The 16,794-nt window shown below is 57.8% G+C and overlaps 1 protein-coding gene across 2 annotated transcripts; it reads right to left on the bottom strand.

Annotated features, from left to right (window-relative positions):
* Positions 1-244: 244 nt before the first annotated feature.
* Positions 245-16,281, bottom strand: NLRC3 (NLR family CARD domain containing 3). 2 transcript variants are annotated; one of them, XM_083872515.1, is made up of 19 exons: positions 15,965-16,281; positions 11,195-11,334; positions 10,621-10,769; positions 7,848-9,582; positions 7,185-7,271; positions 6,432-6,515; positions 6,110-6,193; positions 5,568-5,651; positions 5,396-5,479; positions 4,908-4,991; positions 4,139-4,222; positions 3,631-3,714; positions 3,456-3,539; positions 3,128-3,211; positions 2,565-2,648; positions 2,374-2,457; positions 2,075-2,158; positions 1,826-1,909; positions 245-1,359 (listed from the first exon to the last, which is right to left on the bottom strand). In XM_083872515.1, exons 2-19 carry the CDS (start codon positions 11,218-11,220, stop codon positions 1,269-1,271), a joined length of 3,180 nt encoding a protein of 1,059 aa, XP_083728641.1. In that variant the 5' UTR covers positions 11,221-11,334; positions 15,965-16,281; the 3' UTR covers positions 245-1,268. The 2 variants fall into 2 exon arrangements, with proteins under 2 accessions (XP_083728641.1, XP_083728640.1); XM_083872514.1 differs by having other exon boundaries at positions 10,621-11,334.
* Positions 16,282-16,794: the final 513 nt, after the last annotated feature.

Genomic DNA, 16,794 nt, shown 5'->3' with positions numbered 1-16,794 from the left:
AGCCAGAGCTCTCTCTCCAGGCAGCACTGCCACCTAGCCTCCAGCACAGCCAGCAGGCATTTGGCAAAGCCCCTGCTGGTGTTGCAGCTGTTTGTGCCAGGCAGCAGCAGCAGCTCCCTGTGCCAGGGAACTGAGCTTTCAGCCCAGGGCAGTGGAGCACAGCCCATCCCAGTGTCCTGCAGTGCAAGAGCAAGGCTGCACGAGGCATCTTTTCATCCAGGAATGAATTTATTCCCAAGTATTTACATCTCCAGAGCACAGCCCAGTGTCTCTGGGGTCAGCCCCCAGGTCCCTGCAGCAGCCACTGGCTGCCCTGAGAGTGTCAGTGTGTCCTGGCTGGGCTGAGGACAGGGGACAGAGACTTCAGGGGGCTCCAGGGGATCAGTTTGGCTCCTGGGTCACCTGCAGACCTGGTACCTCTGGAGAGTCACTGGGTTTCTGCCACTCACACAAAGGCACCACTTGCTCTCCTAGTCAAAAGGTGACCTGCTAGAGGCAGACCCTGCAGCTGGGACATCGGGAAGACGTATCCCAAGGTCACAGGACACCAGTGACAACAGCAGGAGACCCAAGAGCTCCAGCCTGAAGCTGAGGCAGAACTTTGAGCTGAGGCAGTCCTGGTGAAGAAAGCCCACCCTTGGGCAGTGCAGTTCCTCTTACATTCACCCTCCTACTCCATTTTCCTGAGGACTATTTTCCAAGGTCTTTCTGGATAGTTCCACTCCTGTGCCTTGGGTTGCCTCACTTCGATAGAGAACAGCTCTACCAAACACTTCAGGTGTGTCTGGCCAGCACCAACCTGTTACTGAGGGCACAGCAACAGCCAGGACCTGCTGGAAGTGCCCAGATCCACAGCACCACTCCCATCTGAGCAAGGCAGCAGCAAATCTCTCGTGTCCATCTGGGGTTTCAAGAGGAGCCTGCAGGACTGGGCTGTGACAGGGGTGACAAAGCACCAGGGAGATCACAGGAGGAGTTCCCACCACCAGCAGATAAATCACCCACAAAATCAAGGTCTGGCACGTGGCATCTGCCCCTCCTCACTCCTTTTTGCATTTTCCCCATTCCTTGAAGCTCACCCAGGGCTGGGATGAACACAGACATGGGCATAACATCCCTCAGCCTTCAACATGAGTCTTGATCCAGCACTCTCAGTCCTCCTGGGCTGTGCCAGGAGCTCAGGAGCTTTCCTTGCCCCAGTTGTCATCCCTGAGATGGGCACCAAGGAGCTCCCTGCAGTTCCCCAGGCCAGAGGGACCCCAGGCCCCTCACACGTCCACGACACAGTCAGGCGAGTTTGTCCGGATGGTGTCCGAGATCATCTTGGCTCCCGACTGCCCGATGCGATTCCCCTGCAGGCTGGGGGCAAAGACAGGAGCTCAGGCTGGGGGCAAAGGCAGGAGCTCAGGCTGGGCCATGAGGCACAGCAGGATCCTTGGTGGGGACAGGAGATGCTGCCCTGCTTTGAACCAGCATCTAGCATCACCTGTGCCCACCCCAGTCCATGCAGGACCCTCCTCAATGGCACCCTGGGCCAAGTGAGGAGCTGGAGACAGCCCTGGACAGCTGGAGGGGCTGAGCCACTTCTCCCCTGGAACATTTTGGAGAGTATTTATCTTTTGAGGTGGTTCTTTGGCCCAGGGGCATCCCTGGAGAGGAGCCGAGGGGTCTGGAGCAGTGTGGGGATGGTGGCTGTCAGCCTGGGAGGAGCACGGGATGCCCCTGCCCTGTGGGCAGCCAGGGTTGGGCAGTGGGAAAGGTCCCTGGATGGTTCCCACGGTCTCCCCCATCCCGGCCTTTCCCACCCACTGCAGCAGCCACTTACTTGACGTAGGTGAGGCCGTGGTTGCCCTTCAGGGCCGTGGCGATGCAGATGGCTCCGTCCATGCCCAGGGAGTTTTCCTGCAGGCTGCGGGAGGCAGGAGGGTCAGACAGCACCAGCCAGGGATGTGTGGCCACCAGGAGGGAATGAGCATTGGGAACATCTCCCTGCTCAGGGTTTGCCCTTCTGACAACAGCTGGCTTGGCCATCCCACGCTCTCCCCTAAGGGGATGTCTGGAGTGGGACACTCACCTGAGCCACCGGAGGCTGCGGTTCACCCTCAGTGCACTGGCCACAGCCTTGGCCCCCGCCACCCCCAGGGAGTTCCCCCGCAGGCTGCAAAACAAACAAAGGCACCAGTGAGGAGGGGACAGCCTGGGGTGGCCCTAAACGGGAGCAGGGGGAGAAGTGACCGCACAGAGCGAGGCCAGGGACAGGTCTGGGAGATCACCATGAAGGGAAGCAGCAGTGCTGAGCTGGGCCAGGCTCTCAGACACTCCAGGGATCAATGGCACTGCCATGGGCACTTGGTGGCCCCACGGGGCACTTACTCCAGGATCTGCAGGCTCTTGTTGACCTTCAAGGCCTCTGCCAGGGCTTGGGCACCGGCCGCGCCAACCGAAGCCACTTGCAGGCTGCAGGGGAACAGGGACCCGTCAGCACTGTCCTGAGGTGGCCGTGGTGTGTTCATTAGGATAATTAGGCTGTGACAGCAGGGCCCTGCTGCAGCCTGGATACTCACTGGAGATCTGCCAGGGTGGTGTTGACCTTGAGGGCAGCAGAGAGTGCAGCCATTCCCTCGTCTCCAATGGCGTTCTCCTGCAGGCTGGGACACAAGTGCTGCCTGTGCCCCTGGCCTGGGAACCAGGAGCAGGGACAGGGCCCAGCATTCCCAAATCCCTTGGGGGAACTCCTGGGCCACAAGGCATTTAGAGCATCCCCAGCCAGGGATGTGCAGTGGGGACACAGCAGATTTCCAGAGCCTAAAGGGACTCCAGAAAGTCTGGAGAAGGACTTTGGACAAGGGTTTGCAGGGGCAGGCCAAGGGGGAATGGCTTCCCACTGCCAGAGGGCAGGGATGGATGGGTTATTGGGAATAATGAGGTGGGCAGGCCCTGGCACAGGGTGCCCAGAGAAGCTGTGGCTGCCCCTGGATCCCTGGCAGTGTCCAAGGCCAGGCTGGACAGGGCTTGGAGCAGCCTGGGCTAGTGAAAGGTGTCTCTGCTCATGGCAGGGGTGAAACTGGATGAGCTTTAAGGGCCTTTCCAGTAGGGCCCAGGACCCATCCACCTGTGTCTCACTTACTCGAGGCTGGCCAGGCTGCTGTTGGACTGTAGTGCTTGTGCCAGAGCCATGGCTGTTTTGGCCTGGATGAAGTTCCACTGCAAGCTGCAAACAGGAGAAAATGAGAGGTGAAACCTTGAGCCGTGAGTGTGCCCTGATCCATCCAGGCTCCACACCCATCTGCACCCACCCAGGGATGTGCAAGACCCCATGGATCCATCCAGGATGTCACAGCTGGATGGCCCAGGGGTGCCACAGTCACAGCCTGGAGGGGCTGAGGGCCAGGAGCAGTGTCCCTGCCCAGGTCCATGAAGGGGCTCCAAACCCAGCCCCTGGAGGGGTGACTCACTGCAGGGAGGTCAGTGCCCGGTTCTCTTTGATGGCCAGAGCGATGGCCCTGCCCCCGTCATCGTGCAGCAGGTTGGCGGCCAGGCTGCAGGGACAGAGCGCTCAGGTCACACAGGAGAAGCTGCAGGGACACCACGGGGCGATCTGGGTGCCCTCCTGGGGCCCGTGGCACTTACTCCAGCTTCCTGAGGGTGCTGTTGCTCCGCAGGGCATGGGCGATGGCAGGGCCGCCCTCCTTGCTGATGGAATTCTCCCTGAGGCTGGGAAAGACACGGGCTGGGGAGGGGCAGCCAAGGCAGGGCTGCACCAGCTGCTCCCCAGTGCCCCCTTTGCCTCCTGCTCTGGGGCTGAGACCACTGATTGAGCAGAGCAGTTTGTCCAGGACCACCCCCATCAGCTCCTGCACCTCCATTCCCTGTGTTTCCTGTGGGCACTGGTGGCCCATCGGGGCTTTTGGCCAGCCTCCCATCCCTGCTGCCAGCCTTTCATTGCAAGACATGGCTGAATGAATATTGTCCCAAAGGGAGAAAGATAAAGATGGAGAGAAGCTTCTCACAGCTGGAGGAGGGGCCAAAGCTGCTTTCAGCATCTCAGAGCACTTGTGGAAACAACCCAGGCTGCTGAAAAGCTCCCAGGTGCCAGCAGCAGTGTTTGGCCAGGGTGGCTGGAGAGGCTGTCACTTACTTGAGGCTGAGGAGTCCCCTGTTGTAGCAGAGAGCTGCTGTCAGTGCTGTGACCCCTGTGCTGCTGATGGAGTTGCTCTGGAGACTGAGACAAACAGGGGAGGTGTGAGGATGGGCCAGTCTTGGCATCACAGGTGCCTGCAGGGTCGTGTTTGGGGTGGAAAGTGCCCATTTCACTGAGAAAAAGGCATTTCCCACCACAGGGAACAGGGGGAGCTGAGGCAGAAGGATCAACACTGGAGCACCCAGGGCAGGATCAGCCATTCCTGCTCAGCATGGCAGCCCCAGAGGGGACAGGGTCTGCCAGCCTTGTCCCCATCTGTCTGTCACTGTGGCTGCTGGCTCAGCTGGGAGTGTGGCTCCCATGGGTTTGGGATCCTTGTCACAGGGACAGAACCAGGGCACAGCCAGGAGCCATCAGCCCTCTCCAGGTGCTGTTCCCACCAGGAATGAATGAATGACCACCATTCCATCCTGACTCTGCCCATTACCTCCCTCCTTAGCCAATTCCCAACACTTTTGAGAGGGAGAGAGCACCCAAAGCTACTGATTTCCTCCAAACCAGAATAAAAAGCCATCACTGGATTTTAGGATTAATTCTGGCAATGCCCCTTGGTGCAGCCTGGCTGCTGCTGGAGCTGCCACATCCAGGGAATGTGGAGTGGGACAGACACAGGGAGGGGCTGAGGGTTTGAGGGGTGGCAGATTTTGCTGGAAGGAGGAGGCTGGGCTCTGCTGTCAAGGACTCCAGGCACAGATGGGGAACTTACTCAAGGCTTTGCAGGCTGTGGTTCACCCTCAGGGCTTCGGCCAAGGCAATGGAGCCGTTGTCTCCCACCGAGTTGCTGGAGAGTCTGAGACACAAGAGGAGGTTTGGAACTGCCAGCAAGGGATTCACCTCCCCCAGGCTCTTCCTGCTGCAGCAATGAGCATGAACTCGCTGCCACCTCATTCCCCACCTACATACACCTCTCTTCTCGTGGCTGGTTTGAGATGGAATAGCTTTTAATGCTTCCCCAGGGGCCTGGAGCTCTGCTACTTCATCCTACCAGAGAGGAGGCAGCTTCTCCTTCCTTTATGTGGCTCCCTGCATCCCTGGGGATACAGGGAGCATCTCCACGGGGCTGATCTCTCCATCCACACCAATCCCCTGGGCAGAGCCTCCTGCCTGTCCCATGCCCCTTTCCTGCCATTCCTGCCCGCAGATCCCGGGAGAAGTGGCACTGCCATCCCTCCACTTCACACCGTGCTCACTCACATCAGCTCCCTCAGGCTGCAGTTCTGCTTCAGCGCCTCCGCGATTTTCCGGGCTCCCTGGGCTCCGATGGCGTTTTTCTGCAGGCTGCAAAAGCGAGGGAGGCACCCCTGAGTGCCGAGTGCCACGTCCCCATCAGTGGCCACAGGGGGGACACCACGCCCTGGTCACTCACTGCAGGGTCACCAGCCTGTGGTTGGTCAGCAGAGCCTCGGCCAGGAAGGTGGCCCCGTCCTCTTTGATGGAGTTGTGCTGGAGGCTGTGGAGACAGGAGTGGAGCCTGTGTGGGTGCTGCCACAGCAGGGCCAGGGGCTGTGCAGGGCTGCAGGGCAGTGCCCACCTGCCCTGGGGTTTGCTTGGCCTTGTCTCAGGCTTGAGAAAGGGGTCTGGCCCCCGAGCATCCCTGACCAGGAGCCTCCTTCCCTCTTCTTTCTTCCATGGAACAGCACCCTGGGAGTTCCCATGCCCAGAAAGAACCTCAAGCTGGACCTCAACCCCAGCCCTGAGACACTGAAGGCAGGACAATCCCATCTTTCTGTTCCAGGACTGCCCCAGTGCCTGCTCTGTGCCAGCTGCACTCAGGACAGTGACCCAGGGTGTGCCCAGGGTGTTTCCTGGCCCCTGGAGCTGGGAAACCCCACTGGGACAGAGGAGGGATGGAAGGGGGGTCTGCCCTGGGGATCTGCTCCAGGAGATGCTACAGAAGTTGGCACTTACTTCAAGGAGAGCAGGACTTGGTTTTTTTTTAGGGCATCACCCAGGGCTCTGGCTCCAGTGGGGCCGATGCAGTTGCTCCTCAGGCTGGAGAGGGACAGGAGAAAAGCCAAGGTCAGCAAAGCTGGACTGGCACAGGCCCAGTTTAAATCAGATGCCTCCACATGGCACTGCTGAGGTGGGACATCAGGACAGCAGCTTGTGGTGGTGGCTTTAGGGGCTGGAGACCCTCCCCAGCTCGGTCAGGCCGGGTGGGATCCAGCCCTGCCTTGGGAAGGGAACAGTTCCCAGTGGGAATGTGAGCTGGGGAAGAGGGAACACTTACTCCAGCACCATCAGGCTCCTGTTCACCAACAGCGACCTGGCCAGAGCTTTGGCTCCCTTGTTGCTGATCTGATTTTCTGCCAGGCTGCCCAGAAAAAAAGAAAATTGGGTGTTTTTCCAGAGGAAAAGGAGACTTTCACAGACCATGGCATGTCCCAGGACACAGCTGGGATGGTGAGCAGAGAAGACCCACAGAGACCATTTGGTTCATGGTACAAAGTGATGGATTTTCTCCTGGGGTGGACACCAGGCAGGGACTGCAAGGATGCCATTTCTGGACATAAAATTCATTTGTGTCCTATAAAGGAGCTCAGATGGCAGCATGGGGAACTCTGTGCAGCCTTGAGAAGAGCAGGAGGTGGGGAAAGTGAGAACCCCTGTCTGGGATGAGGCATCTCCCTGAATGGGGGCCAGGAGCCTGTCCCCTCCATGCAGCAGGTGCTCCATGCAGAGCCTCAACTGCCCAGGGATCTGCTGTGACCTTGGGAAGGGGTTTGCTGGGATAACTCATGGTTTATTGACAATTTTTAGGAACCTTGAGGAGGCAGTGGTTCAGGAAGACTGGGCAAGACAGCCTTGGGGTAAGGTTACTGTGCCTGGGCACAGGGGATCGTGTGGGGCTGTCCTTGTCATTGGGCACCCTGGGGAGCCAGTGGGAGAGACATTCCTGGAGGACCCTCACCCTGGTTTTGCTGTGCCCCCAGATCCACCCTCCATCCCCAGGACATCCCACCTGCCCTGGGCCAGGTCCTACCTGAGCCTCTGGATCTGGCAGTCCTTCCTACTCAGCACACTGCCCAGCAGCTCCATCACATCATCCTTAAACTGGTTATTGTCCAGCCTGCAGAAGACACAAGGAAAGAGCAAGAGCAAGGGTTTGGAGAATAAAGTGGAGAAAGGATGATCCTCCCATGACAGCTGCCTGTCCCAGGTGGAGAAACTCAAGGACAGAAGTGGAGCTGAGCCAGGGCCACCCCTAGAGCAGCTCTCTGCAGGTGGACAACATTTGGTGGACCCACATCTCCACTGACACCTGGGATTGTGAGTCACAGGGGAGAGAGAACTCATTGCAGCCTCTTGTACTTAGAGGGGATTTACAACAGGGAACAGGATTAAACTAAAAGAGGAGAGATTTAGATTAGAAGTTGGGATGAAATTGTTCCCTGGGAGGGTGGGCAGGCCCTGGCACAGGGTGCCCAGAGAAGCTGTGGCTGTCCCTGGATCCCTGGGAGTGTCCAAGGCCAGGCTGGATGGGGCTTGGAGCAGCCTGGGATGGTGGAAACTGTCCCTACCCATGGCAGGGGGTGGCATTGAATGGGATTTAAGGTCCCTTCCAACCCAAACCATGCTGTGATTCCACAGCCACGTCCTGGCATCTCTCCTCCCTTTCTCCCAATACAATCCCACCAGGACTCACCTGAGGTTGTGGCAGAAGAGGAGCTGGGGCAACAGATTCTTACAGACATTGTAGGTGAGGCAATTGGAGAGGTTTGTCTCCTCCAGGCACACATCAGACACCTGCAGGAGATAGGCCAGGGCAGCACAATTGACCGGGGTGAGCATCCCAGCCAAGCTCTCCCTCCTCATGGCCTCCTCCACGGCCTTGGCCGTGTCCGTGTGCTGCAGCTCGTGCAGGCAGCGCATGGCGTTGACGGCGCGCGAGGTCACGGCCGGCCCGGCGCTCAGGCAGCCCTGCAGGGCACTGACAGCCTGGCTCCTGAGCCCCACGTGCTCATCCTTCACCAGCAGCCACCCCGAGAGCAGCCTGTTGACCCGCGGGGCCAGCAGCCCCGAGAGGAAGCGGATGAAGACGTCCAGGTGCTGCTCCTCCGCCTGCAGCGCCCTCTGAACCGCCCCGCGGAAATGGCTGAGCAGCCCCAGCTTGGGCCAGGACATCCCACTCTCCGTGAACAGGTCAAAGATGGCCCTCCTGGCTGCTGTGTGGTAATAAAGAGCTGCCAGGAACTCCTGGATGGTTAAGTGGGAGAAGCAGTAGGCTGTGGAGGTCTGTGTGTCTTCCTTGAGCAGGAGGTGGGTGGAGAGGATGCTGTGCAGCAGGGAAGGGTCGATGCCGTAGACCTTCATGTCCTGCTCGTAGAACACGTGTCTCCTCCTCAGCAGCCCGTAAAAGGCCAGCCTGCCCAGGCTGCCCACCAGCTTCTTGCTGGTGTTCACAGCCTGCTCGGCCCTGAGGGTTTCTCTCGGCTTTTCCAGCCAGTCCCCGCTCAGAGACATTTTGAAATAGTAGGAGTAGATTTCTGTCATGGTCCTGGGGACCACGGGTTCTTCTTGGGATGGATCGCGGCTGTGCCGCAGGAAATAAGCGATTGAGGAGGCAGAAATCTGGCAAAAGCCAGGAATGGTGCACAGGATGTGTAGAGACCTGTTAGCCCTGATGTGCTGCAGGACCTGGCTGGACAGATCTCTGTTGTCCAAGAACATCTGGTCCAAGAAATCCTTCATCTCCGCGTCCCTAAACCCTCGGATTTCCGTCATCCTGTCCACCAGCCCGCTGGGAATCTGCCTGGCCGCCACCGGCCTCGACGTCACCCACACCGAGGCCTCCTGCAGCAGGTTCCCCCTGATAATGTTGGTGATCAGGCTGTCCACTTGGATCTCCTTTTTGGGATCGGTGCAAACCACTGTGTTGGAGAAATCCAAGGGGGTTTTAAACTCGTCGAGGCCGTCGAGGATGAGCAGGGTGCGGGCTGAGGCGCAGCCAGGCTCGGGGAGGTGAGGGAAGACTGAGCAGACGAGGCGCTCAGCAGAGAGCTTCTCATGGGTGTTGAGCTCCCTGAAAGTGAGGGGCAGCACAAACAGGATGTCCCTGTTGATCTCCCCCTTTGCCCAGCTGCGGACAAACAGCTTCACCAGGGTGCTCTTCCCGATCCCGGCCACGCCGACGGTGACGGAGATCCGAGGGGGGATGCTGACTTTGGAGAGGGGCAGGAACAGCTTCTCCAGGGGGATGCTCTTGGACACGTTGGGCAGGCCTTTGGTGGTTTCAACCTGCAGGATGTCGTGTTCTTTCTGCTGGATGTCGGTCAGGCCCTCCACCAGCAGCAGGTTGGTGAGGCGCTGCAGGGCTCCCGTCTCCAGGCCGTTCCCACAGGAGCTCTGGAGGCTCTCCAGGTGCTTCTGCACCATGGGGTCTGCACAGAGAAATGAAACAGGGGTGAGGAGGGAGAGGAGGAAGCACAAAGGCAAATGACAGAAGCTGCTTCATTCTTCTGCCGTGCCCATGAGGAGGGAAACCTCGTGGAGCCCTTACATCCTGGTGGGGAGGATGGCAGGGCTCAGAGGGCACCAGTAGGCTTAAAGGGCTCTGATCAGTGTCACAGTCAGTCCAGGAGACCATTTAAAGTCAGCCCTGGGCTTTCAGCCTCAGCTAAAGCTGTTGTTGGAGCCAGATCTTGGACCTCATTGCTCTGTCCTTGCCTGGTGGCCACTGGACTGTGCCTGAACCTGGTAGCCCTTGCTGGGCCTGATCCTGACCTCTCGATTGACTTCCCAATTGGCTTCATTCCTGCCTCGTTGCCATGGACTCTCAGATGAACTGGACTCTCAGATGAACTGGACTCTTGACTGAGCCTGGTGGCCACCTCTGGACCTGTCCTGCTCACCTGGCTCAGGTATCACAGTGAAATTAAACCCTCCAGCAAAGGCTGGACAAGCAGGGGACAATGGTGTGAGAGATTCAGAGCCTCCCAGCCAGGAGGGAAACCAGAGAAACCTCTCCTGGCAGGAGGGTTGCAGAGAGAGCCTGAAGCTGGGGCAGCCACCAGTGGAGGGGGTCAGGGTCAGCCACTGGCACTGGGACTGGCTGGTGTGATCTGGACACTGAGGACATTAAACACCCAGAGGGGTGAGCAGAGGGCAGTGAGGGGCCTGGAGGAAGGTCCATCAGACCTGGCCTTTGTCACCCCTGGCTATGCCCTTCCCCAGCAGAGCCCCTGAGATGGCACCACCCCTTGCACAGACTCTCCCAGCAGAGCTGCCAGCACCCCCCAGCTCTGTGCCCACCTCGGGGTGCTCAGCAAACACCAGGTCACCTGTGCAGCCCCCCCTGGCTGGGCTGCCTCCATGGACAGGGATGTGGAGCTGCGAGCTGGAGGTGTGGATGGAGCTCTGCAAGGACTGGGAGAGGTGTGGCTGCCCTCCCCAGCCAGGACATCCACCAGGACCCTCACCTGCTGGGGCAGGGGGCTCACTGCCTGCACCTGGGCAGCCTCCTGGGCCCTCAGGAGCTCCAGCCTGCTCAGGTGGGAAATGATTTCCTCCAGGAGCTGCGGGGAGATGGAGCTGGGCAGCTGCCGGCGGTATGGATTGATCCAGACCCCTGTGGGACAGGACAGAGGGACAGGTGGGTCCTGGACCAGCCCTGGGAATGTGGGTGAGGGGTGACAGGGAAAGGCAGAATTGCCTCCGACTCTGGGGGTGGCAGGGGTGAGTTGGAGCCCTCCAGAGTGCCCTGCCCAAGCCCTCCTTGCCCTGAGCCATCCCAGAGCCCTGGCAGGAGGCTTTGTTAGGGGCTGCTGGGTCAGGGCAGCAGCTGCTGCAATTAGAGACAAAGAGACTGAAGGACATAGTCACGAAATTGGAATCCAGAGCCATGCAGAGAAAAAAGTCTGAGCAAAACCATTTCTCTCCAGAGCAGCCATTTCCCCAATGCCAGTGCAGCACTGCCCTGGATCTGCTCCACCTCATCCCACTCCTGACTCCAGAACTCTCCTAAGGTGACAGATCTGCCCAGCCACCACTCACCTTCCATCAGAGGCCTCCTGTGACATGGGTGGTCCCTGGGCAAGGAGCTCTGTGGTGGCACCAGGGTCCCATGGGCCACCCCGTGTCCCCCTGGCCAGCTCACAGCACCACCCAGGGCTCCTCAGCCCCTGCCCATGGCCCTGGTGGAAGAAGAGGAGAAGCATCAGGAGCAGTGTGGGAGGGAGCCCACTCTGAGCTGTCCTGGTGCTGGGTGTGGTTCATTCATCAGTTTTTGGCTTAGACAGAGTCCCCCTCCACGCTGCAGCAGCTTGGCCAGACCTCAAGTGCCACACCCGTGGTGCCTTCACCACCAGCACTGACACCAGGACCTTTCTCAAGCACAGTGATGCATTAATTGCCCTGACAACCCCTGGGCCATCTGTGGCTCACCTGGGGATCACCCCAGTGTCACCACTGTCACCAGCACTGGGAACTGCTGGTACATTCTTCTTCTCTGTGTGGTGGAGGAAGTTGTGAGGCAGCAGGCAGAGTGATGAAGGGCCTGTTTTGGTTTCAAATGCACCTTGCCCCCATCCAGAGCCTCAGTCAGGGCTTGCTGAGCGTGGCCAGCACCACATCCTGTTGCAGAGCTCAGAGGATGCTCTGAATCATCACCCAGAGAAGGAGCATCCACCTGCTGCCTCCCCCTCAGCTGCTGCCAAACCACTCTGAGGGCTCAGTGTTTCTTTTTAAGAAGAGTATTCAGCTCAGAGAGTCCTGTTATTCTTCAAGCAGAGGTGGAGAGGGAAATCTCTCCATGCCTGAGAGTGCTCCCAGCTCCACCTGTGTTAGAGTCCACCAGCCCCAAAGTCATCTGCAGGCACTGGCCATGCCCAGGTGGGAACTCCTGGGCCCCAGGGGATGGCTGAGCACAGGAGCAATGCACACACAGTGTCTCAGAGCTGTGTTCTGGCATCTTTCCTCCCCTCCAGGTGGCTACAGGATGCTCTGGATGCATGTGAACATTTCCATGCTGGTCAGAGGCTCTGCAAGGGGCTCCCTGCCCACAGACAGCCTTGCCTTGGTCAAACCCACCCCTGAGGGGGGCATGGGCACTGTGGGGGCTTTGATGCAGCCTCACCAACAGGTACAGGTAAACCCTCCTTTCTTTGGTCAAACCTCCTCTAAGGAGAAAAGCACAGATGTAGCTGGACCAGGAAAACCTGGCAGAGTTTCTGGTCCATGGTGTGAGGCCAAAGTGCTTGGAACTCCCTCTGTTCATCCTCCCTCCCAGGGATCCGTGCTGGGGTTTATTTCTCCCACCAGAAGCACAAGACTGCAGAAGGTGGCCAGGCTGCAGGAGGGACCTGGCAGTGTCCCCAGGGCTGGATGTCCCATCAGGACAGGTGGCAAGTCCTACAGAGTGGGGTAAGTGACAGAAGGTGCTGGGTGACAAAGCCCCTGCCCAGGTGGCTCCTGACAAGCCCCTGCAGGGCTGGGAGGTGCTGCTGGAGCAGGGTCTGAGCCTGCCCAGCTCTGAGCCCCTGGCAGTGGTGGTGATCCCATCAAAGCCCTTTTGCTCCATACTGGGAGCAGCAAAGCCTCAGCAGCAGCTCTTACTCATCACCCCCCAGGCAGTGGCCTGGTCAGTGAAGATCCCATCAATTAAAGGAGCAATTTGCAGTGAAATGTTCACCCTTTGATGTGTTCCTGTCCCTAACTGGCCTGGGAAGTTCAATTAAGCCTTTGCAGTCCCCAGGTCTGTCTCTGATCTTTGCTGTGCATGCCAGAACACAGCCAGAATGAAAGAGGATTTTACTGCTCACAGCGATGCTCCCTGCAGCCCTTCCTCTGAAACGTGGCCCTTTGATGGGGGAAACCTGCTCCAGCAGCAGAGTGTTTGATGCTGTCCTCTGGTGCTCCTTCAAAAACCAGCAGCCCTGGGCCAGGAGAATAAAGCAGCAGAGGAAATAATGCAGGGGCTGCAACTTTTTTCTGGGTCCAGTAGTTTCAGGTGCAGCTCTAGGACCCCTCAGGGCGGCTGGAGGGAGTTAGCAGCTCTCACCAGAGCTGTCTGAAGGGTGAGGGACAGCCAAAGCCAAGCTCTATAACCCCTACAGGGATCCAGGTGTGTCCAGGGTGGGATTCAGCTCATTCCAAGGCTCCTGGCCATGAGTCCTGCTCAAGGTGTCCATCCTGCACATCCCGGGTGTGCAGCTTTGCCTGGCCAGGATCCAGCAGGGACAGTGTCCCTCCAGCAGCCAGAGGAGCAGGGACACAGGTCTGTGTGTGCCCTGCCTTGCCTGTGTCCCCAGGGGAGCAGGGACAAGGGGCTGGAGGGTGGGAGGCTGCCCAGCCAAACTGCTGAAAGGCACCTGCAAGCCCCAGGGAGGGAAGTGGGGATTTTCTTGGCAAGGATTTGGTTAATATTATTATTTTGGGGGTTTTTTGCTTAGTGTGGTCCAAAGATCCAGGCCAGGAGAAAAATCCTCTCCTCTAAGGATGTTTAGACAACACTGATGTGTTTTTCCAGCAGCTCCAATCCCACCATCCCTATAAACCACCATCCCACATCCCACCTGAGTGTCCCTGCCCAAAACCCATCTGTGCTGGGAGGTGCCCACCACAGCTGCACTGGCTTTCACTGTGTCCATCCTGTTCAGGATTAACAAACTCCTGCCACCAACCCCAGAGACCACAGGCCTGGATGTAGCTGCTCCTGCTCATCTCTGCCTCTAATTATGTTTGTGAAATTTCACTCCTGGAAATCCAACATGATCAGAGCAGCACCTGGAGAATCCAGGATGAAGGGACAGTCCTGAGCACTGGGCTGGGGGTGCCAAGGTCAGACAGGCACCAAAGAGCTCCTGGATGGCTGCAGCACCCACAGATGGAAAACATCCCCAAATGGACTGATCTGCAGTATTTGGGTAAGGTTAAAAGCTTTTTTATACGAGCTAAAAATCGCATGGTCACACAGCACCTGCAGGAGGTGGGAGGTTCCCATTCCATTCTGGAATTCCACACCCCAAACACGCAGAAACCTCAGCCTGGCCAGGTCCTTGTCCATGTGCCAGCACTGTGAGGTTTCTCAGTGCAGAAAATGCCCCAAAGCTCTGAATTGGGGTGAGGGAGCCCTGGGGCTCAGTGCTGCCTTTCCTGCCCCAATAGGGCACTTCCAACGTGCATCTCTTGGGCTCCTTCACCAGCTCACCCTGGGCTCTTTATAGTCATTTCTCCCTCCACGAGCCCACCCTGAGCTGATCCCAGCTCGGAGCTGCCCGGGGATGAGAACATTTCCCTCCCACTGTTCCCCCTGAGCTGAGCCAATCCCCAAGGCAAGATTCAGGCTGCCACCTTTTGGCAGAACCGATGAGATCTCACACCGTTAATTTCTGCTAATTAAACGATGCTGTTAAATACTTTCTGCGTTATCACTCAATTATGGCACTTGCAGATTGGCAAAACTCAGTTATCTGAGTTTACAGATGACTTCTGTTTTTTTGGTCTGGATTTAATGCCAGCAAAATTTATTGCTAAATTTATTTTATGAAGTTTAATCTCTTCCAGGTTTGAGTTTTGGCTTTTTGTTTCCTTGAACCCCCAACCCCAATAACAGGGCACAGGCACAGCAGGGGTTAAATAAAGGTGAGGGGCCCCTGGGCTGGATGTCAGCAGTGCCAAATCTCAAATCCCAAATCTCAAATCCCAAATCTCACTAGGGAAAAAAATGAAAAATAGATCTATGGGCTATTCCAAACAGCTAAAAATGAAGCTAATTTTGGAGAAGATGTCCCTTGCAGGGCACTGCCACAGCTCACAGGCTGCAGAGTGAAGGCTGATGCATTTCCTGAGCTGGCCGTGCCCCGAGGATGCTTTACCACAGATGTGCAAACAACTTCTGTCCTTTACCCCTCCAGGATCTCAGGATATCAACAGGAGAATTGGGCAGGAGCTGCTGCCGGCCCATCTCTGTCACAGCCACAGCCCCAGGGCTGCTGACGGATGTGGTACCCAGCGACCTCCAGGTTTGGTCAGAACAACCTTTCTGGCCTTGCAGAGCATCCCAAAGAGCAGCTGCGAGTTCTCCAGAAAGAAAATTTTGTGCAACATGAACAACATTGGGATTGGGGATCCTGTCTCCTTTGGATAACTTTTCCATGTGGGGGGTGACAGCAGCCAGCCTGGTTCTGTCCCCAGCTGTCCCATATTTATGGGAGTGCCTAAATTACAGCAGGGTTAACTCTGATGGCCTGAGGCAGCCCAGGGTGCCCATCTGTGTGTGCAGGGCTGAGCTCCAGCCCCACAACCTGCCCTGTGACACCCCAGGGCCCTGCCCCACTCTTGTACTGTGCCACAGGTGAGTGTGTCACTAATCCCTTCCTTTTCTATTGGCAGTACATCTCGGAGTTTATTTTGGGTGGTTTGGAAGTTAATTAGTTCAGCAAATGACATTAAGGGCGGGGAAAGCTGCTGCACCAGGCTTTGGGCAGAATTTGTGATATGTCCCCTGTGGGGTACCATGCTCATCCCCATCACTGCGGGCCCCACCCACTCCTGGCAGCCTGGTGGCCGTGCCAGGGAGCTCTGCCCAGCATCCCCCTGCCCTGCCCTGTTTGGCCCAGGGGCTCCATTTCACATGGACATCACAGCCCGGGCTCTGCAGCAGCTTCTGCCCACGGAGGAGAGCCAAGTGACCCTTCCCCTTCTCCTCTTCTCCCTTCTCCCCTTCTCCCCTTCTCTCTTCTCCCTTCTCCCCTTCTCATTTCTCCCTTCTCCTCTTTTCCCTTTCTCCCCTCTCCCCACCCCAAAACCCCACCCATCCCCTACCTGTGCCCGGTGCCGCCTCCCCCAGGCCTGGCTGTGAGCAGGGCAGTGGCGAGGGCATCCTCCGTGTCCCGCTCAGCTCTCCATCCCCGGGGCTTCGCTTCCTCCTCCAAGGATGCTCCAGGGGAGGGAGAATCCACCTTCCCTTCCCTTCCCCTGGTGTCGCCCGCAGGTGACAGACCCGGGCGGGGCGATGCTCGGGGCAGCACCTGGGGAAAGGTGGGCCCGTGTCCCCCACAGCCCGTTCCAGCCCGGTGGTTTTTGTCTCTTTTTCCGTTCTCTCCTCGCCCCTTCCTGCCCCTGGCTCTCGCTGATCTTCCTTCCTGTCAGCGGGTGACTGCGCAAATGGGGCTGAGGGATCCGCCAGCACCCGGCAGGGCTGACCCCGGCTGTCCCGGTGAGATGCTTTCCCCCAAAAAAACCCACAAAACCGCCCCCAACAACATCCAGACTACGGAGAATTCCCCTTGAAGCAAAACCATGAGCTCAGCCCGGCCTGGGGGAGCCGAGGGGGGTTTTGTTGTACAATCCCTTCACTGGCCAGGAGCGCTGGGAATATCCCATGGAAAAGGCTGGACCTGCAGCAGCTCTGCCCTTCACTGTGCAAAGAGAAAATTAAAGTTGTGTCTTGACAGAGTGGAATAAAAAAGGTAGGAATAGCCTCCCTTTCCTCCAAAGCCCTTGCTAAATGCTTCCTGGAATTAGGATTTGTCTCCAAAGAGCTGGATCCCATCTCACCAAGGAGCCAGAATTACCAGAGCAGCAGGATCTCCTCATCCCAGCTCCACACATTACTTTCGATCATTATTTTCCATTTTTTTTCTGACAAAACC

Source organism: Zosterops lateralis (genome assembly GCF_965231275.1).
Source record: "Zosterops lateralis genome assembly, chromosome: 15".
Lineage (NCBI taxonomy): Eukaryota > Metazoa > Chordata > Aves > Passeriformes > Zosteropidae > Zosterops > Zosterops lateralis.
Note: the sequence above shows the minus strand (reverse complement) of the source record. Positions and strands in the feature narration are given on the sequence as shown.

Excerpts from the sequence above, each read along its gene's own strand:
- NLRC3 (XM_083872514.1), bottom strand. The coding sequence starts at position 11,137 with ATGAGGTGGAGCAGATCCAGGGCAGTGCTGCACTGGCATTGGGGAAAT. Across the intron at positions 3,212-3,455 it reads CGGGCACTGACCTCCCTGCA|CTTGCAGTGGAACTTCATCC; the intron begins GTGAGTCACCCC and ends TCCTGTTTGCAG. Across the intron at positions 2,649-3,127 it reads AGCAGCCTGGCCAGCCTCGA|CCTGCAGGAGAACGCCATTG; the intron begins GTAAGTGAGACA and ends CTTGTGTCCCAG.